Source organism: Podarcis vaucheri (genome assembly GCF_965113315.1).
Source record: "Podarcis vaucheri genome assembly, chromosome: 6".
Taxonomy (NCBI): domain Eukaryota; kingdom Metazoa; phylum Chordata; class Lepidosauria; order Squamata; family Lacertidae; genus Podarcis; species Podarcis vaucheri.
This window is the reverse complement of record NC_138764.1, coordinates 29126263-29140770: the sequence shown is the minus strand read 5'-3', so window position 1 is coordinate 29140770 and position 14508 is coordinate 29126263. Positions and strand designations below refer to the sequence as shown.

The following is a 14508-nucleotide window of genomic DNA, read 5'->3' as shown; positions in this document are numbered from 1 at the left end:
ACAACTTGCACTTCCACAGAATTTGAGAATCTATTCTTCACAAGACCTTGCACAAAAAGGAAGGATATTAAGGGCCTGTCCAGACCGCTGCTATTTTTGGATGGGATTCAATTGCATACTGGCAAAGACAGATTGTGCAATTAAAGTTATTATGGAGCTCTTGCCCAACAAACTTGCTTTTCAAATATTTTGGGGGCTTTTTTGCGATAAGCAAAAGGAAAAGGCACCAGAGTGTTTAGGATAACATTTGCTCGGTGCAACATCTTCCGACCTGCCAGAAAACAGATCAAGACCTAACCAGGTTGTTGGGAAGTGATCTAAGAAGACTGTCCAGATGATGAGGGAGAGGAATTTGAAGGAAGTGGGAGATGCCTTGAAATTTCTGAGATCATCGCCAAGATCAAAGCAGAGTCAGAAACGACAGGCCGCGTCACCTTCCTATAGGACTTCCTGAAGATGCCGAATCAAGCCAAAGACCAAGCAGGGAAGGAGGAATTTGGTTCTGCCAGAAGAAGTGAGAAGGAGTCTGATGAAGAAGAGGCTGAAGGTAAGGAGGAGATGAGTGAAGATGAAGGGATCTGAAGATAATGCAATTGTATAGTGGTGAAAATAGTGTGGTACCAAGGTTTTTAGTCCTCAAGAAACTCAAGGAATCATTGGATTTTGAAGAAATACTGGAATTTATCAAATTCAGGCAGGTGAGCTGATTTCACTCTGCCTTTTCAAGCTGTTCCACTGTGTGTGTGTGTGTGTGTGAGAGAGAGAGAGAAAGAGAAAGAAAGACAGGAAGGAAGGAAGGAAGGAAGGAAGGAAGGAAGGAAGGAAGGAAGGAAGGGAGAGGGGCTGAGGAGGCAGTCTCATTCACACCATCCATTTAAAGCACATGACTTCCCCCAAAGAATCATGGGAACGGTCAGGAATCCTAGCTTTGGGAGTAATAAACTAAAACCCCCATGATTCTTTGGGGGAACACAAGTATTTTAAAAGTGTGGTGTGAACGTGAAGCCTTGTTTATTAAGCTTATCGGTTGCTTTTTTAAAACAAGTAACTCAGAGTGACAGAGTGTTGGACAGTGGAACAGACTGCCACAAGAAGTGGTGGACTATCCTTCCTTGGAGTTTTAAAGGCAGAAGTCGGATGACCATCTGTCATGTATGATTTAGCTGAAATTCTTGCATTGCAGAATTGATGACCCCTACAATTCTAGGATTCTATGAAACACGTGCAGATCCACGTAAGAGTTTTCCCATCTGCCCAGGAGGGAAAATCCGGCTCTTGGTTTGGTGCAGCAGTGTAGCCTCCAGAAAAAGAAAGAAAGGAAAGCTTTTCAAGATATGCAGATAAGCCTTTTCAGTCTTGCAAATCCGGAGGCTGTAAAGGCACAGGAGCAGTTTGCAACCAGACGATGGCAACCCTGAGGCAGCAGGGGTCAGAGGCAGCCGCGTGGTCCGCGGACAACTTCCCTCTCGTGTGAAATCCGCCTCTCCCGCTGCGCGCGCGCGCAGTCCCCGCACAGAGCCAGACGCGAACTTTTTTTTGGGGGGGGGGAGGTGGGGGCGAGCAGGAAGGAAGGAAGGAAACAGGTGTTAACCCTTCCGCAGCCGCGCTCCGTTTAAGAGCCGCCGCCCAAGAGCCGCCGGCCAGTTTTGCCCGGGACTTGGCAAGCGAAGAGCGAGCGCTGCGCCTCCGCGTTGTCTGCGCGCCGTGCGCTCCAGGCTTGCCAAGAGTTAACGCGGGAGAGCCGCGTAAGTAAGGGGGAGGGCGGGGAAGCGCGACAATAATAGGAAACTGCGAAGGGGTGGGCGCCACTTTGGGAAAAAAAAAAAGGAAAAGGGGAAAAGGGAAAGGTTTTTCCATGAGCTGTCCGGCTTTTCTTCTTCTTCTGCAAAGGAGGCGGCCGGCGGGACGCGCGCCATGCGAAGCGCAGCCGCCTCCGGAGAGACCCGCGTCCTGCCCGAGCGAGGTAAGATTTGGGAGAAGGGGACTGGCTGGCTGTGGGTGCTGGGTCTTGGCGAGGTCCGGTTTGGCTAGGTGCACGTGTGAATGTAAGAACGACACGCGTTTGCAAGTGCTCGCGTCAGTGAGCTCTCCAGCGTGCATTCGACGGCAAACCCAGCTTTGCTTCTCCGTAATGTGAGGGAATGGACTGGCTTTGTTGGGGGGGGGGGTGTCGTTCTGTGGAATTGGCTGTGATTTATTTTATTTTTAAATGCAACCCTATGCAGGCTTCCTTGCAAGCGAACCTCATTGTGTTCAGTGAGTCTCGAGGAAAGCATGCGCAGAAACATAGAATGGTAAAGTTGGAAGGGACACCGTGGAATTATATGGGTATCGGGGGTTGGGGAGGGGGCTGTGGCCTGGATCTGTTTGCTAGGATCTCGCCAGAAAACCTCCGCCTGCCCCCCTGAATTGCTGGAGAAAGTTAGGAATAAACTGTCTTAATCTGAAGCAGCAAACTCCCCCAGGGATGTTGTGATTTGTGTACTCGGTTCCCTCCTCTCTCAACTTTCTCCATACTTAGTGCCTAGCAGTTGAGCATGCAAACTGCCTCTAGTCTGGTCCAGCAGGTCCTGGTCTCCTCTGCTGGGAAGCGTTCTGGGTCTGATCTGTATATTTGATTCCCGAAGGCTCCTTGCCACATGCCAGTCAGCGGCTGGTATTGCAGGCAACTGAGAGCGAACTTCCATTTGTTTGGCGACAAGCTAACTTCAGTTGCGGGGGCTAACTTCCACGGGCTGCGATGGCACGTGTTTTCACTGCTGGCAGTGCAGACTCCACTGAGGAGGCGATGCCTGGGATCCGTGTGTTATGAAGCAAGGCACAGGAGAGGATCGGAATGAATGAATAAGATGTACTAGAGATATTGGCAGCGCATAAGCCATATCCTGTTATTTAGAGGTATGGGTGCATCACTGAGTTTGATGATGGTGTAGAAGTTGATATGCTGGCCTCGAGAATGGGAAATGTTCATAAGACGGAGATTTCCCCAAGTATATCTGTGCAATTAATTTTTTTTAAATGCACAAAAAATGAGTGGTTTTCAGGAACCAAAGATTCGGCTGCTGAAAGGCTTTCTGTGGAAACCTTCCCCAAGGGAGCTCTGTGGTTAGATTAGTACCCTTGTATGATGTACTTGGGTATTGAGTTAGAAATGGCAGACTCCAACAAGAAAGTGGTTAGTTGATGGTTTAGTGCAACCGAGGTACTAGAACAACTATTTGTTTCTTTTAAAAGAGGGTGTTCTCCTCCATATCCCCTCCTAGGGGGGACTGCAGGGAGGCAAACTTGAGAACGGACGTCAAAGGAACAGGACATAAATTTACTGGAGGATCCAAGGGACAGGAGCTTTGTTCCCAAGCTACGTGAGTTTAAAGCCTTGCTATGTCTGGGAACAGTAAGCAATTTTCACCCTGTTCGTTTCGTCCGATGCCTTCGGTTTATTTTCCTCTTCGTCATATGTGGGAGCATCTTACTTGCTCGGACCCTTTTGTCAATCGGCAACTCTTGTCTAAAGTCCGCCAGGGCCCCTTCAGCCATCGGCTTCAATCCTATGGACTCATCGACTCTGAAAAGGGCTTGGTCCTGTTTAAGTCCACGGGACCTGATGACCTTCAGAGCTCTTTCTGTCGTACGGTATCCCTGTGCCTGTCCTACGTGTGAGAAGCAGGGACTGTTCAACTCTCCTTGCTGTCGCCTCTCACGACTTACCCATCCTGGGCAAAGTACTAGCTGTATGCGCATCGGTGCGTGTTGTGCGATTAGGAACTCCATGGGAGGCAGCATTACTGGACCGTGCGTGCAACTTGTGGGAACTTGGGTCCTGTTTAGAACTTAAGCGGAATGCGTGGAGGTTTGAAGAAGTTGCAGAAAGTACAGGTCCCCTTCCTCTCTTTCATGCGTTCACAGGGCTTATGTAAGAGCCCAATTATCTTCAATTCCTGAATGTGGTGTGTTTCTAGGGATAGCAATCTGGTAGAGGGCTGCATGATTTCTGGGTCTGGAGGTGAGGATCTGCTTGGGTTCCAAGCCTGACTCAGATTCGTACTTTTGAAACTTCGGTACGTCACATTTAAATGACACTCTGCCTGTTCAGCCATTGATTCTAGGCTTAAGGTGCATGCCATTTGAAATTGATGATTGGGTTTGTGTGTGTGTGTGTGTGTGTGTGTGTGTGTGTGTGTGTGTGTAACTTAAACTGGTATGTCTTGTAACTCAATGGGAAAGGTCTTGTGTGATTTGGACTTTGTTATGATGCTCACCCTTTGAAAAGTCAGTATTATTCAGCCTTGAATGAAGGGTATCCAATGAATAGAGTAAGCTTCACTTTTCCCTTTCATGAAAAGCTTGTAGTGCATTCCTAAGCATATTTTGATTATATATTTTGTGGTTTTATATTTTGATTTTGTTCTGTGAACCGCCCTAAGTCCTCTGGGTATAGAACGGTATATGAATTCAATTAATAATAATAATAATAATAATTTCACTGGGATTTACTAGTGTGTTCAGGACTGCAGCCTTAGTGAAGGTTTTAGCTTTATTTCCTCTGTCAAGTTAACTGACCACAATCAATAGTGTGGTCACAATGTTGTGGGTGCCTTCTGTGCTCTGTTAATCCTCAATTCCATATCTCCTTTTACACTTATTTTCCCCCTCTTGCTAACTTAATTGTAGATCGCAAATCCTGCACAGATACGAGTTGGGCTACTAGAATCCACGGGACACAAATCTCCATATTTCATGCAAGGCAGTAGCCAAAAACCATTCTTTTCTCTCTTCTCAATTCCCAAACAGAAAGTCCCGGGAGACTTGCATTTTATTTCCTCGCTTTCTGTTAGATTTTTATTTTTGCTGACACCACACTTTCTTCAGTTGTTGCTCGTGACAGAGGGCAACTTCCCCATTTTTTTGCAAGTTATGCCAGGGATGCGGAAGCGGCGGCCGTCCAGATGTTGCTTGACTACAACTCCCATCAGCCTTGACTTTGGGCCATGCCGACTGGGGCTGGAACCTGGGAAGCTGAGTCATGGGTCCACCTATCCCAATATTGTTCACACCAGTGTTTCCCAAACTTGGGTCTCCAGCTGTTTTTGGACTACAACTCCCATCATCCCTAGCTAGCAGAACCAGTGGTCAGAGATGGTGGGAATTGTAGTCCCAAAACAGCTGGAAACCCACGTTTGGGAAACACGGGTCTACACTGACCAGCAGCTCCAGCGATTCAGATGAGTATTTCTGGAGCATACCTGGGGATTGAACTTGAGACGTCTGCATGCAATACACATGTCTCAAATTCAGTCTTTCCCCAGTGGCTGATGAGAATCCAATTGCTTCTGGAGGGGAGCAGGTTCCTCACCCCTGAATTACGTCTTCCTTTAAACCTCTCTTACAAAGCTAATTTAGGGTGGGTTCCACTGCAATCCTAAACACACCTCCTTGCTTACCTCTGGGTAGACGTGTGCAGCGGATAAATTATCCGGTTCTTTCTGTTTAATCCTTTCAAAAGTCAAATTTGTTTTATGCATTACCCCCGTGTTTTATGAGACAAGTCAGCAGTTTTAGATTGCGGTCATGTCGAGAGTGAGCCTTTTTTTTTTAAAAAAGGACAGAAGTTTTAACTTTGCTGCTGTGATCTAATTGCGAACGGTATGACTTGGCTTTTGGTGTGGAAATCTGGGCAGCTTTTATATAAAATGAGAGAGTTTCTCTCGGTCTCATGGCTATAAGCATGAATGTATGAACATGTGTCAAAAGCAGAGGATATCAGTGTGGCTTTTTTTACCCATTGCCTTCCCCTGTGCTACTGAGGTGTTATTTATTGGTTAAATAAACCCAATCTGCCATCAGTTCAAGTGCTAACACCTTTATTCCGTTAGGTGTTATGTCCTGATATAGGTGTAAACAGTTTCATATAAGCTGTTAGCACTTCAGCTGACGCTGGATGAGGTTTAGTTAACTAATAAAATCTGAATAATATACCCCATCGGGTATGTCATTTTACTTGCCAGTGGGCATACTAGCAGCAAACTTGCAGGATTTCATGTTTGGGTTTTCAGAATGTTCACTTTGGACTTGCAACAATAGTATAATAACAATAAATCCCTTATCCTAAATTAACGTCTTTTTGCTTGTGTCTCCTGCTTTTAAGGACTGTGGTTACTGAGGTTACCCAGAAGGAGCTAGACGTTGGAAGCCGCAGACGTTAGGACCTTGAAGCCCGGGGCAGCTGCTGAACTACCTGCTCCACATCGCCTCTTGGTGGCCGTCTGGAGAACTGCAACTCAGGCCGGCACCATGGACTCCACCAAGGACCCCCATGTGAAGGCCTTCGGTGGAGTCAGCGACTATCTCAACTATGAGATCATCATAGAACATTACAACTTCACGGGGAAGCTAAATGAAAATGCGGACACCGGGATCAAAGCAAGTTCTGCAGTCTTCATCATCATCTGTTGCTTCATCATCCTGGAGAACATCTTTGTCCTTCTGACCATCTGGAAAACAAAGAAGTTCCACAGGCCTATGTACTATTTCATTGGCAACTTGGCACTCTCTGACTTGCTGGCCGGGGTGGCTTATGTCGCCAACCTCTTACTGTCCGGACACAAGACCTACACCCTCACCCCTGCCCAGTGGTTTCTTAGGGAAGGGAGCATGTTTGTGGCGTTGTCCGCCTCTGTGTTCAGCCTCCTGGCCATCGCCATTGAGAGATACATTACAATGTTGAAGATGAAGCTTCACAACAGCAGCAACAGTTCCCGTTCTTTCCTGTTGATCAGTGCCTGCTGGGTCATCTCTGTGATATTAGGAGGTCTTCCTATTATGGGCTGGAACTGCATCCAACGTCTACAAAGCTGTTCCACCGTGTTGCCCCTCTACCACAAGTATTATATCCTCTTCTGCACCTCGGTGTTCACAGGCCTCTTGTTGTCTATCGTGGTTCTTTACTGCAGGATCTACATCTTGGTAAGGACCAAGAGCCGTCAGCTGACTTTCCGGAAGAACATGGCCAAAGCCACCAGGAGCTCCGAGAAGTCTCTAGCTCTGCTCAAGACGGTGATCATTGTTTTAAGTGTGTTCATTATCTGCTGGGCTCCTTTGTTCATTCTCCTCTTACTGGACGTGCGGTGCAAAGTCCGGACTTGCCCAGTTCTCCTCAAGGCCGAATATTTCTTAGTACTGGCGGTTCTCAACTCGGCCACTAACCCGATCATCTACACGCTAACGAACAAGGAGATGCGGCGAGCTTTTGTCAAGATTATGTCATGCTGCAAATGTCCCACTGCAGACTCCGGGACCAAATTCAAGAGGCCCATCATTGGGGGAATTGAGTTCAGCCGAAGCAGATCCGACAACTCCTCCCACCCGCAGAAAGACGAGGGGGACTCTCCAGAAACTATTGTGTCTTCGGGTAATGTCACCTCGTCATCGTAGGAACTCTCGAACGGAGGAGGCGTGGGCCTGCCGAAGGCCGACGCGTGGAATGGTTCTGATCACTTCTCTCCCGCCAAGATGAGGGAAAGGATAGGCTTGAAGGGGAGTTGTGTGGCACTTGCGAGGGGAGGAGCGGGGACAGATTGTGTGACTTGAAAACATTTCCTCCCTGGAAGTTTGTTGTGTGTCGTTTGGGATTGCAACGAGGCCACTTGGGGTTGCTGGAAGTGTTCGTGCCCTGTATAACTCCGAAGACTGAAACCCCTGTTGAATGAGAGTGGGTGGGGGGGGTGGAAAATACTATTTTCCTCTCCAGAAAAAATGTGAACCTATAAAATAAAGAGCTTATTGGGTTTTTCCTTCTTCCTTTGAGTAACAGCCCTCCCCACCTTACTGAGCAGCGAGGGGAGCCAATCTGCCTGTCGATTCTCTTCTGGGAAATCTAAAGAGAATTTGAGTGTTTTGCTTCAAGGTTGGCCAAAGCGCCACTTGACTTTCAATTAAAAGTTGGTGGGAACTGGGACATGGAGGGCTCAAATGGTTAGTTTGAAGAACACTGCCTCTCACTGCATGCTGCCATTGAATTCCCCTGAATTGAATGGGACTACGCTTGAGTTAGGCTGGGGATGTCTGGAACGGAAGGGGCCTCATTTGAACCTTGGCATGAAATTGATTTGATAAATGTGCCACTCGATAACAAGGTGCATTTATTGTTAGCAATTTCGATAGCACCTCGGCGCATGAGGGGGCATACAAACTATTGTCTCACTTATTCTTAGAATAATCCTATCATAGTTTAGGCCGAGCGATGACTCGTGGAGGCATCTGAAGCCTTGAAAGCTGGATAAAGTTTGGATGAAGCCAATGGTCTGCATTCCACCCCAGATTCTTTTAGATCCCAGAACGTTTGCAATTTTAAAAGGTGTTTATAAGTTTGCCGATGTCCACAGAAAGTATTTGTTGTGTTAATTGAATGTAATTTGCCAGAGCATCAATTGCTGGGCTGTGTGTGTGTGTAAATATATATATATATATATATATATATATATATATATATGCAGGTTTTGGTGTCTTCGGGTGTCTTCCCGTGTAAGAGTCGGGGTGTCTGGGCGACGTTTCGACGAGGTCTCACTCGTCATCTTCAGGCTGGTGCTTTCGGCTTCTTGTTACTGGAACAGAGCTCTGTTCCAGTAACAAGAAGCCGAAAGCACCAGCCTGAAGATGACGAGTGAGACCTCGTCGAAACGTCGCCCAGACACCCCGACTCTTACACGGGAAGACACCCGAAGACACCAAAACCTGCATTCCTGTACCCGTGAAAATCTACGAAAGCAAATATATATATATATATTTATTTATTTATATATATATATAAATAAATAAATATATATTTGACCCGAGTTAATTGGGTACACATTCTGTGTGTACATTCTGTGTGTACAGTGTGTAGAGAAGCTAACCAGGATAGTAGCTGTCCTGTGCTAAGAGGAATAGTTTTCCATTTGTATCAATAATTTGGGACTCGCCTTAAATCTCATGGGACCTGGGCTGGTTCTAAACACATCAAAGAAAAGATTCAGTTAAAAGCGTTGTAAACTTCATAGTGGGAAATCCCGTTGGTGAAAAACGAGACTCCACAGCGCCACCTGGTGTCGCAGTGATATAACTCATATAAAGTCCTTTATCTTTACGAATGTAGCTGAGTCCCTGGTTTAAATTATTTGGTGCCTCTCTCAAGTCCCCCCCCTCATCTTCTCCAAAAAGGGTGACTGGATGCAAAGGAGGAGAGCAGAGCTGCTGTATTTCAGCTGTGTAGGAAAAGAAATTTCAGGAGGTTGTGCAGATGCAAAAAGCCAGGCCACCTGAAATTACTTTTGTTACACAGCTGTTAAAAAGGCACAGTGACTCTCTTCCTCCTTTGGGAAGGAGGGGCCATAGCTGAGTTACAGAGCTCATGTTTTGTGTGCCGAAAATTCCAAATCTAAACCTTGAAAAGAAATTGGCAGTGGGGTGTTCAGTGATGTGGGCCCATACCCAACGGTTGAAGGTTGTTGTCCGAGAGTGTTACTGTGGTAATTGTGCAGGACTGTTGAATTCAATGCATTAATGTACAAATATTGGTGGAATATATAAGTGGTGTTTTTTTTTTCTTAATAAGACTGCTGGCCTTCTAGTATTCCTAGTGCAATTCTTTTTGTAAAAACAAAAATAGAATTTAACTTGATTCTGACTTTGGTTGTACAGTTTGCACATAGCTGCGTTGACCTCTAAATATTAATAAACTGAGGGTTTTGTACAAGTTCTGCCGTGAACATTCCTTCTCTCGCATTTTTATCTGTACCTATTCTTACAACAGGCTTTGGGACAATTTACAATTCACATTATTTCTATGCCCAGGAGAGGCAGGTTAACATTTGTGTGGTAAACAGAAGACGTAGATGCAAAAGATCTGTCAAGAGCAGCAAATTCTGGTCAGCGGTTCAACAAGGCAGCATTCAAACCAGGACAGGTAGCAATTGGAGTAATTAAACTCCCTTTTCCCAGCAATACATTTGCAGCAATTAAGATCAACCTAAATACGACAGTGCCAGACCTAGGTCATTCAACGTGTCCTGGCCTCAAGCAGGAGGGAAGTGTTTGTGGTTCAAATTAAATCACAAGAAGCAGGCAAACACTCTCTACAAACTTTCACACTGAAGACATTAAAACCTGGGTGGGGATGACTGTGAGGTGAATTGTTTCCCTTGCATCTGCAGCAAGAGAGAGTGCCACAGGCCAACGTCACATCGGATGAAGCAATGGCTTCAGTTCAGCCTGGAGAAATAAGTGAGTGGCAGATTTTGGGAAAGGACAGGGTGGGAGTTTCAGGGACAGCCTCATTGCACACAGAAGGAGAAGGGCGATTTCCGAGCTGCAACCTGTTCGCAATGCGAACGTTTGTTCAACCACGCTTGCAAAAGGCAACACAAGAAAAATGCACAAGTCGAAGAGCTGCTCATTAGCGGGCCTGAGGTAATGAAGGGTAGAAAGCAACCCATTTCAAAGGACGCCCCACTGTTTCTCACGAACACTTCCAATTCTAGTAATTGGGAGGTATTAAAAAAAGGACTACTAAAATCACACATACACACACACACAGCTTTTTGGAATTGAATCTTCAGTATCCCGGTGACTCTCTGATCCCGACATATTTAAGGAAAAATATTTTGGTCCCCGTTTCCCTATCACAACACCTCGGTTGCCTGTAGATTTTTGTTCTCTAGCCACGTGGACCTTTCACTTCATTAGACGGGACAGAAGGATATCTTGTGAATACGTCAGCACTGAAAGCTGCTAATGAACAAAATCAAAAGAGCAGCCCTTGCCAGCCATCTGAAAGGTTCATTCTTGGGAAGGCTAGCACATGGTTCTGCTGCGTGGATATATTAGTGCTCTGGAATAAGAATATGCAAGGAAGCTAGAGGTTAGGCATGATCTCCCTTATACCCCCCCCAGCCCTGTTCTTGTGCTAAGCCAAGGGAAGAAGGGTGCAGACTTGCTTCCTTACAACCAGAGCAACGACAGACACTTATGTTAATTGCCTGTGCTAGGAGTGGTGGCAAACAGTTTCTTCTTCCGACCTGTGGTGTGTAGGATTGACACCTTGATCAGAATATTCCCCCACCTGATGTTTTCATGCAGAGAGCACTAATATTCAATATCTTGTTTTAATTTTTTATTAACAATACATACACAGAATATATCATAATGCTAATAATATGTTGCACAATAATGTTAAATGTTACAATAATATTTTCAATTCCCTTTTGTTTCTCTCATAAAATTGGACTGCAATCTTTCATTAGGGTTTGCTTCAAAGTTGACATATAGGATGGCACTGTTCTTTTAATTGCAGATGCCTCATTAATCATACACACTGCAATTATATTAAAAATCGTTTTCCTGATTGCAAGTGATTAATGTCCCAAGCAATATCCAGTAGTCCTGATTAATTGGATAACTTGAACAGTTTGAGAGCCAGATTTCTTTCTTTCTTTCTTTCTTTCTCTCTTTCTCTCTTTCTCTTTCTCTCTTTCTCTTTCTCTAAAACATTTCTGCAAACTTTTAATTTTGTGCATCTCAAGATGATGTCAATCTGAAACAGGTTTTGTAGCAGATGTAAAACTGCTGCAGATGTGTTGTGCAGTGATTTGGAGATTTGGACTTCGATCTCTTGGTCCTGTATCTCTCCATATGTTGGCGTTTCCTCTCTTCCTGCCCCCTCCACTTCCCTCTCTCTAGGTAATGCCTTGGAATTTTACTGAGACGCACAGGATGCAGTTGGGTTGCAAAGATAATCCTCACCTTCTTAGGCGCTGTGTCATTTCTCTGTAACGTTTATGGTGGGAAACTGCGCTGCCTAACCAAAAGAGGTTTCGTAGGTCGCAACCTTTTACTTCCTGGAGGAAATTCCAAAAATGCCCCAAAGACAAAAAGTGGAAACAGACTGGGATTTCTCTCCATCTGTCTGCCTTTACCGGAAGCAATGATTTCATCTGTGATCACTTCCTTTACTTTTGCTTGTTGGTGGTGGTGGTAGGGAAATGTCAGGTCTGTATCTGGAAAATGTTCTCTTACTATAGACCTTTTTGAATTCTTTTGTTTCTTAGATTTCTGTTCTACCCTCAAGATGAAATGGGGGCAAGTAGGTGTTGTTGGAAGGGTGACCTTGTAATTTCCCCCCTGTTTTTCACAGCTGTTAAGAGAAACCTTTGCAAGGCATACACAGTCTACTGATGCAAAAATAAATACAGTGGTACCTTGGGTTACAGACGCTTCAGGTTACAGATGCTTCACGTTACAGACTCCGCTAACCCAAAAATAGTACCTCAGGTTAAGAACTTTGCTTTAGGATGAGAACAGAAATCGCACAGTGGCAGTGGGAGGCCCTATTAGCTAAAGTGGTACCTCAGGTTAAGAACAGTTTTGGGTTAAGAACGGACCTCCAAAATGAATTAAATTCTTAACCTGAGGTACCACTGTAGCTAGAATTAGGGTTGTCACTCTAACATGGATACGAAATGCTTGAAATCTCTCTTGTAAAAGAGGAAACAAGACAGCTGAGTACAGTGGTACCTCGGGTTATGTACTTAATTCATTCCGGAGGTCCGTTCTTAACCTGAAACTGTTCTTAACCTGAAGCACCACTTTAGCTAATGGGGCCTCCTGCTGCCGCTGCGCCGCCGGAGCCAGATTTCTGTTCTCATCCTGAAGCAAAGTTCTTAACCTGAAGCACTATTTCTGGGTTAGCAGAGTCTGTAACCTGAAGCGTATGTAACCCAAGGTACCACTGTACCACCTATCGTGCCTGTTCCCTTTCTCGCCTGGTGCCAGCCCCATAGGCAGGGCTGGCCCAAGACATTTTGGGCCGCAAAATGGTGCCCCCCGCCACCAGTGAAGAACAGACCCTCCAAGTGCCCCTATTTCCCAGGGGCATCCCTGGTTTAGAGAAGCCGTCCCAGTTTCTGATATGATCCCGGAATGTCCCTCTTTTCCTTAGGACGCCCCTGTTTTCATTGGAGAAATGTCGGAGGGTATGGAGTTATGGACCCTCCCGAGCCGTCTGAAGGCAATCCTGTATAGGGAAGTTTCTTTTTAATGCTTAATGTTTTCTTATGTTTTTTTTAAATATATGTTGGAAGCTTCCCAGAGTGGCTGGGGCAACCCAGTAAGATGTGTGGGGGTACAAATTGTAAAATTATTATTATGGAATGGGATGTCCCTATTTTCATCGGAGAAATGTTGGAGGGTATGGAAGAAGGTGCGAGTGAGGATCTATATCAGGAACGGGGCGGGGGGGGGGGAGAGATTGACATCTGGATCAAGGCTGGGAGAAGACCACAGCACCTCCTATTTGCCAAGAGGCCGCTGAGGGGGTGGCAGATCTGGCCTCGAAGGTGTGCCTCACAGCCGTCAGTGTTGCCACATCAGCAGCAGCTGGTGAATCATTTATTGCATGGGTAGGTAAACTACGGCCTGGGGGCCGGATCCGGCCCAATCGCCTTCTAAATCCGGCCTGGGGGCGGTCCTTGGAATCATTGTGTTTTTACATGAGTAGAATGTGTGCTTTTATTTAAAATGCATCTCTGGATTATTTGTGGGGCATAGGAACTCGTTCATATCCCCCCCCCAAATATAATCCGCCCCCCCCCAAGGTCTGAAGGACAGTGGACCAGCCGCCTGCTGAAAAAGTTTGCTGACCCCTGATTTAGTGGAAGCTGGATCTGCTGCCCAAGGCAATTGCCTCACCTCGCCCCATGGGTGGACCAGCCCTGCCCATTACAGCGTGACTCACGCAGAGACACAACAGGCAGTTTCCTCTGCAGCTGGTAATTCTGCCTTAGCGGGGCAGCCATTTTTTGGCAGCTAATCTTCTCTGTCACGAAAAGGGAGGAGTTTAAGCTATTATTATTATTATTATTATTTTACTATCAAGAGGGGAGAAAGAGACAGGCTTGTGAAATTTTCCGCCTCGGGTGGCAAAATAACTTGGTTGGCCTTGGATGCTCCGCACGTTCCCAGTGGTGTGTGTTTGGGGCAGGGTTATTATTAGTGGCTCTGCCTCAGGTAGCAAAATGTTTGGGGCTGGCCCGGGCCTCAGGAGTCACTGAATGATCCCATTGTTCTTGAGGCATGGGTGTGGCAACAGCAAAGATCGTTCACTGCCTAACTTAAGGGTTAATTTTGTTGTCCGTAAGTCAACCAGCCAAGAGGGAGGCGGGTGGAGGCGTTGCCTAGCAACCAGGGAAAGTGGCATGATCTTTAGAGAGGCAGAACACGCTCTGATAGGCTGTCCAGCTGCGAGGGAGTTTTCTTGAAGTGTATTGTACTTGAATCTAACTGTTCTGAACAAGGTCTGTCAAAAAAAGGAGCAAAACCTCTTTGTTTCCTTCTGCTCAAGTTGTATTCTCATTTTTTAAGCAAACATTTCCCACTGGACTCTGTCTGCTTTATTTACCCATCTTCCAGCAGAGACTAATGTTAAGCCCTGAGCTGCACCTCACACTGAAATGCTTTTGGGCAGCCAAACGCACACAC

The 14508-nt window shown here is 46.0% G+C and overlaps 1 protein-coding gene and 1 long non-coding RNA gene across 5 annotated transcripts in view; one reads left to right on the top strand and one right to left on the bottom strand.

Annotated features, from left to right (window-relative positions):
- LOC309535201 overlaps nucleotides 1-14508 on the bottom strand; it is a 63769-nt gene that overhangs the window by 19447 nt on the left and 29814 nt on the right. The window lies entirely within an intron of this gene.
- S1PR1 (sphingosine-1-phosphate receptor 1) lies at nucleotides 407-8483 on the top strand. Of its 4 annotated transcripts, none has more exons than XM_082227531.1 (2): nucleotides 407-547; nucleotides 6146-8483. In XM_082227531.1, exon 2 carries the CDS (start codon nucleotides 6292-6294, stop codon nucleotides 7429-7431), a length of 1140 nt encoding a protein of 379 aa, XP_082083657.1. In that variant the 5' UTR covers nucleotides 407-547; nucleotides 6146-6291; the 3' UTR covers nucleotides 7432-8483. The 4 variants fall into 4 exon arrangements, with proteins under 4 accessions (XP_082083657.1, XP_082083659.1, XP_082083658.1 ...); XM_082227533.1 differs by lacking the exon at nucleotides 407-547 and adding an exon at nucleotides 677-698; XM_082227532.1 differs by lacking the exon at nucleotides 407-547 and adding an exon at nucleotides 1324-1745.

Coding starts and splice junctions, on each gene's coding strand:
- S1PR1 (XM_082227531.1), top strand. CDS start 6,292: ATGGACTCCACCAAGGACCCCCATGTGAAGGCCTTCGGTGGAGTCAGC.